The sequence below is a fragment of the Zea mays genome, chromosome 8 (assembly GCF_902167145.1).
Source record: "Zea mays cultivar B73 chromosome 8, Zm-B73-REFERENCE-NAM-5.0, whole genome shotgun sequence".
In the NCBI taxonomy this organism is placed as follows: domain Eukaryota; kingdom Viridiplantae; phylum Streptophyta; class Magnoliopsida; order Poales; family Poaceae; genus Zea; species Zea mays.
Window position 1 is genome coordinate 140,019,719 of NC_050103.1, and position 8,095 is coordinate 140,027,813.

Sequence of the window (8,095 nt, forward strand, 5' to 3'; positions counted from 1 at the left end):
TGTAATCAAAGCAAGAGACACCAAGTTGTGGTGGTCCTTGTAGTGGACTAAGGACATGTTTGGTTCGTTACCTCAATTGCCACACTTTACCTAACTTTTCTACCTAAGGTTAGTTATTCAATTTGAACGACTAACCTTAGGCAAAGTGTGGCACATTTAGCCACAAACCAAACATACCCTAAGTGTCCCGTTTGATTGAAGAGAAAAGCTCACTCGGTCTAGGTGACCGTTTGAGAGAGGAAAAGGGTTGAAAGAGACCCGGTCTTTGTGACCACCTCAACGGGGAGTAGGTTTGCAAGAACCGAACCTCAGTAAAACAAATCACCGTGTCATCCGTTCTTATTCGCTTGTGATTTGTTTTCGTCCTCTCTTTCGGACTCGATTATATTTCTAACGCTAACCCCGGTTTGTAGTTGTGCTTAATGTTTATAAATTTCAGATTTGCCTATTCACCCCCCCTCTAGGCGACTTTCACTTGGGCCAACTCGGCACGAGCGCCGTGCGGTGCTTGGGCCGTAGCCTCGGCCCGTAGTACTGGCCCGGCCCGACACGATTATTTTTTATTTTACAAAAAATCATATATACATATGTACAATTTATATTCAATATTATAAACACTTGAGCATGATGTTCTATTTGTTAGATAGTTTCGCCTAGTGTCTCCCACCCTTTTTTCATTAGAGAGTGTGGGTTCAAACCCCACCTCTTTCATCGCTTTTGAAATTGGTGCTTTAAATATAGTGGAGACTAGGGTGATTATGGGGTATCCTTCTCTCGTGTTAGGAGTTTCGTGGGGCAAAAGGTAAAACTTCTAAAACAAAAGCACCGAACCGCGATTATTATTATTATTAAAAAAGGGCTCAGCTTACCAAATACAGTACTAACTAGAGTAGTGCTGGGAATTGGGCCGGGCCGGTCCAGCATGGCCCGAGCCCATCATATTTTGTGCCAAACGGGTTCGGGCCAGGAAAGCCAAAAAACTTTTGGACCGTGCCGTGCTATCCCGAAGTGTAAAAACAGTGGCTTAGTTCGATCCTAAACCACGTCGTGTCTTCGTTGGGTCGTACTGGTCCAAGCCCGGGCCTTATATTTGACCACATAAAATCAAAATATTACAACCATATAAAGTTTATATCTTAAAAAATTAAAGATATTAAACAATTCTAGCATCATTTAACCACACGAACTCCAAATAACATATAAAGTCGATATCTTACTAAATTAAAGAAATTAAACAGATTAGGCTTAATTGGGCCGTACCGGCCTAAACCCGGCCCATCTATATGGGCTATGGGCTGTGCCGGGGCTCGACGGGCTGAAATTTGAGGCTCGGCTTCGGACCGTGCTAGCCCGGTCCATATTATTTTGTGTCGGACCACGCTTTGGGCTTCTATTTTTGGATCGTGCTCGTGCTAGTCTAAAAAGTCAGGCCCATAATCCAAGCACTAAACTAGAGTATTAGGATTGACGAAGGCGTAGTAGACAGGAGCGCCTGCGTGGCGCGACATCCACGTCTCATCGCCCGGGCGCGACGCGGTTTGGCCACCTTCCCTGAGGCTTCCCTCCGCTCAAATCCACAATCAGCAACCACTACGGGAGCGAGACGAGACGCACCACCAACCGAAGCGGCGATAACACCTCCCCCCTTGGCCCTCGGCACACGCGTCGGCACCTTGCACACTTGCACTTGGTTGGAGCTCCTCTACCTTTTCCATCGCTCTGCTCTGCTCCGCGTCTCCGTCCGCCCCGGCAAAAGCAAAACACAGCCATGGAGGGGTACGACCGCGAGTTCTGGCAGTTCAGCGACCAGCTGCGCCTGCAGACGACCGCCTTCTCCGGCCTCTCCCTCGGCGACTCCATCTGGTCTCCGGCCACCGGCGCCGGCGGGCGGCGCAACAACAACACCGACCTACTCGCGGCCTCCGCGTCGGCAGCCGACGCCGGCAAGCACAACGGCGTGGGCCTCAGCCTGAATGATGGAGGGCCCGGACTCATTGGCTCCGGGAAGCTCGCCTTCGGCGGCAGCAAGGCCGGCCGCTACAACAACCTCCCATCCGAGAAGGCCGCGCCCGTCTACAACCACAGCGGCGCCACGATCAACGGCGGCTACGCCAGGAGCGACAACGCCGGCCTGGCGGCGTTCAACAAGATGGGGAGCTACTTCCACAACAGTAACGGCAACGGCGGCGGCGGCGGGGAGGTGAAGAGCTACTTCAACAAGTCCGCCGGACGGGCGGCGAGCAACAACAGCCACGGGCACGCCGGCGGCGGCAAGAAGGGCGGCGGCGGGAAGCACGGCAAGAACGAGGGCAACGGCGGCGCGGTGGCGGCCACGGACAAGCGGTTCAAGACGCTGCCGGCGTCGGAGGCGCTGCCGCGGGGCGAGGCCATCGGCGGCTACATCTTCGTCTGCAACAACGACACCATGGACGAGAACCTCAGGAGGGAGCTGTTCGGTGAGCCACTGACCGCGCGCGCAGGCACAAGAACCGTATCGTTTCGTTTCTGTCTGAAATAGCTAGGGCAGCTGAAAAGAAGCGATATTTGTTGATTGATTGATGATGAACACCGGAATAAACCAGCAGAGCTGATTGATTGTGTTTGATGGGGTGGATGCAGGGCTGCCGTCGAGGTACAGGGACTCGGTGCGGGCCATCCGCCCGGGGCTGCCCCTCTTCCTCTACAACTACTCCACCCACCAGCTGCACGGCATCTTCAAGGTACGGTACAGTACATTACAGTAGCCAGCCAATTCCTGATTTGCCTTTTCATCTTCATCTGCATCTATGCTCTCATGGATCCGGTTCCGATCACCAGGCCGCCAGCTTCGGCGGGACCAACATCGACCCGACGGCGTGGGAGGACAAGAAGTGCCCCGGCGAGTCGCGCTTCCCTGCACAGGTAGTACGCTTCAATCCAGTCCCCTTCTTCCAATTAATGCAGCTCCAGCCTCTCCTCTCCTCTCCTCTCCCGTCATGGCGGACGATCGATCAGCTCAACCACACCACTAGCGTGACTTTTATTACACTTGTTTGAACGGTTCAAGTTCAACAACACCAAACAGTACGTGTGTCACCGACAGACAGACAAAATCACAAAAGGCTAGCGTGGCGACCCATTCCCACATCACATGCTGCGCCTGCGACGACGTGTGGAGCCGGTAAAGATTAGAGGCCCCGGGATCACAACTCAAGAAAGAATTATGACGGAAAATAAAATAAAATAAAACACACACACATTCCCACATCACATGTTGCGACGACGTGTGGAGCTGGAAAAGATTAGAGGCCCCGGATCACAACTCAAGAAACATTTTTTTAAAGAATTGTCTACAAACACCGTGTCCGTGCGAAACAACCAATCTGCCTGCCTCTGCCTGGGTAGGTTGCTAGTGACCGGCTGACCGCCTAACCTTTACGGGACACGTCAGGTCTCTCGTGGGTGTAAAATTACGACCAAACTTAGTTCTCTAATGGAGTAATTCCTCGAGTGGCAACGGGTCCCGTTGCCATCTTTAGACGAGATGGTGCAACTGCAAGAGGCGTGAGGATGCAACCTGTAGCTGTAGCATGTTGTTTCATCGCATCTAGGCCTCTAGGGAGTATCTAGTACTCGTAGTTGTTACCCAAGTGGTGACGCATGCATGATGTTTGTGATGTGCAGGTGCGAGTGGCAACGCGGAAGATCTACGATCCACTGGAGGAGGACGCCTTCCGCCCCATCCTTCACCACTACGACGGGCCCAAGTTTCGGCTCGAGCTCTCCGTCGCCGAGACCCTCGCCCTCCTCGACATCTTCGCTGACAAGGATGACGCCTGAGCCTTCCTTGCCGCCCCCTCGCCGCCAGTGCCAATCCATTAATGCACAGACAATAAAATGGCTGGAGGGACAGACCAAACTATCCACCTTTGTTTGATATGATAAAGGGCTATGTATGAGGCACGCGTCCCATTATTTTTGTTTTTATTATAAGACTAGACCTCGTTCCGTAAGATACATGTATCAATATTATATAAAAACAAACCATCAGTTCTTGTGCTGCACTACAGATGTTGTGTTGGATTGGAATTCGTCCCTCGCGACAATACCTCGGTTATAATACTGCGTCTGAATGCTCCAGATTCGACAGCATCAGCTACCTGCCACTTCCACACCATGACTTGAGCTTCGACCGATTCTGGTTCTAGAATAAAACTCAATCAACTCGCTGGTAGCTGAACTGCACGACACGACAAAGCATGCTGCACAAACGGTTGGCACCAGATAAATCAAAGTCAGCTGCGGCCCATAACCTTCCATTCACCTAAAACATATTTGTACAAAACTGCGGAACGAAGCTCCAGAGGAGCAATATTAACAAACAGAACCACAACGGAGAAAAAGGGTGGGGGTGGGGGTGGGGGGAATCTCATCTCTCCTCAACTCAAATACATCCGACAATCTATCTCCGGTCAAGAAAACATTCATACCACATCAAATTTTCTTCCCAAAGGTTTTCTTTGCTTTCCTTCTCCAGCTTCAACCAAACATATTGTGCGGAGCAGGGTGAGCCATGAGCGAGCTGTGGTGATGGACCATATACCACCTCCCATTACAGAGCTCGTACACGTTCGTCACATGGAACACCAAAGGGTCAACATCAACATTCGCCTTCATGTTCACCCATGCCATCTCACCGAGCACACGGACACGGACATCCCTTATCTGGAACCCAATGCCCTGCCCTCCATCTTGGCCCCAGTTGAATAGCAGGCCCCAGCTCTCCATCACTGAGTTGTATCTGATAAGGAACAGAAATGGGTGGGCGCATTCACACCAGTAAGGCCTGTTAGATAACGCTGCTTCTTCAACAGTTCGATTCGAAAATCAATACTGATGAGGGGAATAATATAAAAAGGATTCTTACAGTTTAAATACAAAACGTTTGTCCCAAATAGAACACCAACATACTGAAGGCGTTCTATACTAGAAAGGAAACTAGATTCACATTGTGAAAATTTCATAAGAATCAGATTACCATCTGTCACCTGACACACCAAGCCTAGTCAATGGAATTAGTTGTATGGTTATCTGGTTAATGACAAATGGTCAAGTACAACCTACTACAAGACAGCAACCAATGGATCCCGATCCTGCCAAAGCATACAAACTTTACTTCTCATAGAAGACACGGACATTTCAATGAGCACCATCTTTATTTATGTTCACAGGTACAAAGGTTTCAAAGGTGTACTTTATAAGATGAAAAGCACAAGTGTGCACACTGTTTGAAAAGGCAACCCCCCTAGGCCACCTAATAAACGAGGTGCTAGATACCCCTTCAGTTCCCATGTAGCATCTAGTCATTTTTCAGACATTTGTGTGCGTGCATAACTAGAAACTACAACTTCTGTCCAAAAAAAAAATTCCAACCAATCTTCAGCATAGTTGCAAGATCTCAATAGTTGGAAAAAACTATGATGTGCGTGTTTCTGAAAAAGCTATGATGTGCGTGTTTCTGAAAAAACTATCAGCACTCAGCAGAGCTTGAAGTTTGTAAAAGAAACAAAATTAATCACTACAGCAATGCATTGATATGTGTCTATATGCTAAATAATTCAAGTGTTGACTCAAAATGTCTCTGCTCCACCAGTGCAATGCAACGATACATATCCGAATCTGAATCTTAGTAACAGGTATCAAATTGTATCAAACAAAATTACTTCCCTTTGACCTAAGGCTATGGCCAACAGATCGTGCATATGGCTGTGCAAAACACTATTTTGCACTGTAGACTGTACTGTTTACAGAATAGAGTTGGAAATATGAGATGAGAATGAGTAAGCTGCTAGAGATAGCCTAACATATGCAACGAGTTAAAATTAATTTGCTAAAAACCCTATAACATACTCCATCCATTTCGCGATGTGTCCATGGCCACCATTGGGCATAAAGCAAGGAAACATATTGTTGGAGGGAAGGCCGTCGCTCGGCCACGTGTCAGTGAGTTCCAACACATATCTATGCAAACGAAGCAACAGATCAACCACAACTAGGTGCACACCCCCTTGGAGTACACAAGTCAACAAGTGTGTACATGCATTGGTTACTCCCTTCCCAATAAACACATCACATTTAAAGTCAACAACATAGGAATCATCAAATCAACAGACTTGTAAATAAACCATAGGACACATTGCAAAGCAGAAGGATTAGAAGCCAGGGAAAAAATAGAACTTTGAATCGATGGCAGTGAAGTCAAGATTTCAAGACATACCCAGGGCAGAACTCCCCAGTCGCATGAATACACTTGACATAGTCTGCATTAAGCCAAAAACGACTCATTGCTGGCAAGGACCCTTCCCTGATGATATTGTAGAACTCCGCGTTAAGATTAATGATGGCTTTTGTAGCTGCATAGTATGCCTTCCATCCATTAGGAGGATTTATAGTACCCTGTTCCACCGTAAAATCCTGCAAGAGTTTATTTACATTACATACAAGGATGCAAAACAAAATCAGAAATTATTAAAAAATCTTTAATCATAACCGCATGAATTGATGTTTTAAACAGTCAAAATGCACAACTTCACAATACACATAGTCACATCAAGGAGAAAAAAAGGAGAGAAATTCAACAAGTTGCATCAATAAATTATTATCCAATTAAAAGGTCATGTAAATTTGTGGCAATCAAATGGAACACAGAAAACTAAACCATATGTTAAGTTGTGCGGACAGTTAGAATTCCTGACTGTATGATAAACAAACACAGTATTATGATTTGTGAGCAACAAAAAAAAACTGGAAAACAAGGACACATCCGTACATGTGCACAACACAAAATTTCTTGCTTGTCATAGGCAGTCACATGCCTATCTACATGGGAATATTGTGAAAACACCAGGAAAGATCCAGAAACTGAAGCAAGATGAAGTCCTTCGTATCGTATCTGGGTAACTTTCCTTCAGTTCAGAGATGTAAGCAGATGCCACGGCAGACGGCAAAGTTCAGGCCATCCCGTGTGTCCGATGAGAGCCATGGATGTTTGAATGTCTTAACAAAATTTCAGTTACTAAGAGAAATCGATAGAATTACTGAACAAAGAAAAAAAAACCTAGCCCTCCATCATATTCAACATAAGGGCTTCGCATTAGATCGTTTAATATCCCAACCCCTGTCCACTTCGTCCCTCAATGCAAGGACCCAAAGGATATAATTGTATGCACCAGCAGAAAAGCAATACACTAACCTCAAGACGGTGATGGTCCTATTACAGTCGAAATAGGCCGGGACGGATAAACTAGGTCCTATTGCAGTGGAAATAGGCAGAGACGAATAACTACATTGCCAATCAGACAGCAGACCAGTCAAGGGAAGTTCAGGGAAGGGTTGTGTGCGCATCAGGCCCACGCACCTTGTGGTAGAGTGCCTTCCAGGCGCCGTCGTCGTTGGCTGCGCGGCGCATGGCGGAGTTGGTCATGGAGAGACGGCAGAGGCTGGTGTAGTCGAGGTAGCTGAGCGCGTGGGTGGTGATCTCGGGCACGAGCTGCTCCATCATGGAGGGCGCCTCCGGCGGATCCGGCTCCGGCGCCTTCTTCTTGTTCTCCCCACCCACGGCCATCTCGCCGTTGGCGGGCTTGGCGTCGCGGCAGCCGCAGGAGGCGCAGCCACAGCAGTTGGTGGAAGGGGATTGGTGCTTCTTTGGGGATGCGGGGGAGGAGGACGAAGAGGAACGGAAGACCCAGAAGGCGCAGACGAAGCAGCAGACGGCGGTGGCACCGGCGGCGATCAGGACTCGGGCACCGTCCATGCGGATGCGGACATCCAGGTCGCGGGGGCGACGGCGGAGGAGGAAGAGGAGGTCAGGGAGTGGGGGTAGGGTTTGGACGGCATCCCATCACACGGAGGAGGAGGCTAGGGTTTTGTCTTCTGGTTTGGGAGGAGACGGGATGGGGAATGAATGAGCACGGAGCACGCGGGGAAGGTTGGCTACTGGTTTTCGTTCAGGATCGAGGAAGACGAACATAGATGGATGCTACGCCCTACGCCACCTAGGAACGGGGATGGGTTAGATGGCAATGGATCCTTTCCGCAGCGAATTTCGCTATCAGTT

The 8,095-nt window shown here is 48.7% G+C and overlaps 2 protein-coding genes across 4 annotated transcripts; one reads left to right on the plus strand and one right to left on the minus strand.

The window, feature by feature from the left end:
* Positions 1 to 1,590: 1,590 nt before the first annotated feature.
* LOC100502398 (DCD (Development and Cell Death) domain protein) lies at positions 1,591 to 4,042 on the plus strand. Its single transcript, NM_001196876.1, has 4 exons — positions 1,591 to 2,456; positions 2,620 to 2,720; positions 2,818 to 2,901; positions 3,664 to 4,042. Exons 1-4 carry the CDS (start codon positions 1,769 to 1,771, stop codon positions 3,817 to 3,819), a joined length of 1,029 nt encoding a protein of 342 aa, NP_001183805.1. The 5' UTR covers positions 1,591 to 1,768; the 3' UTR covers positions 3,820 to 4,042.
* LOC100193373 (F-box protein SKIP8) lies at positions 3,936 to 8,095 on the minus strand. Of its 3 annotated transcripts, none has more exons than XM_020541881.3 (3): positions 7,397 to 8,095; positions 6,257 to 6,453; positions 3,936 to 4,241 (listed from the first exon to the last, which is right to left on the minus strand). In XM_020541881.3, the coding sequence occupies exons 1-3, from the start codon at positions 7,790 to 7,792 to the stop codon at positions 4,196 to 4,198; spliced, it is 639 nt and encodes a 212-aa protein (XP_020397470.1). In that variant the 5' UTR covers positions 7,793 to 8,095; the 3' UTR covers positions 3,936 to 4,195. The 3 variants fall into 3 exon arrangements, with proteins under 3 accessions (XP_020397470.1, XP_023156494.1, NP_001131975.1); XM_023300726.2 differs by lacking the exon at positions 3,936 to 4,241 and adding an exon at positions 4,265 to 4,825 and having other exon boundaries at positions 7,397 to 8,094; NM_001138503.1 differs by lacking the exon at positions 3,936 to 4,241 and adding an exon at positions 4,267 to 4,780 and having other exon boundaries at positions 7,397 to 8,033.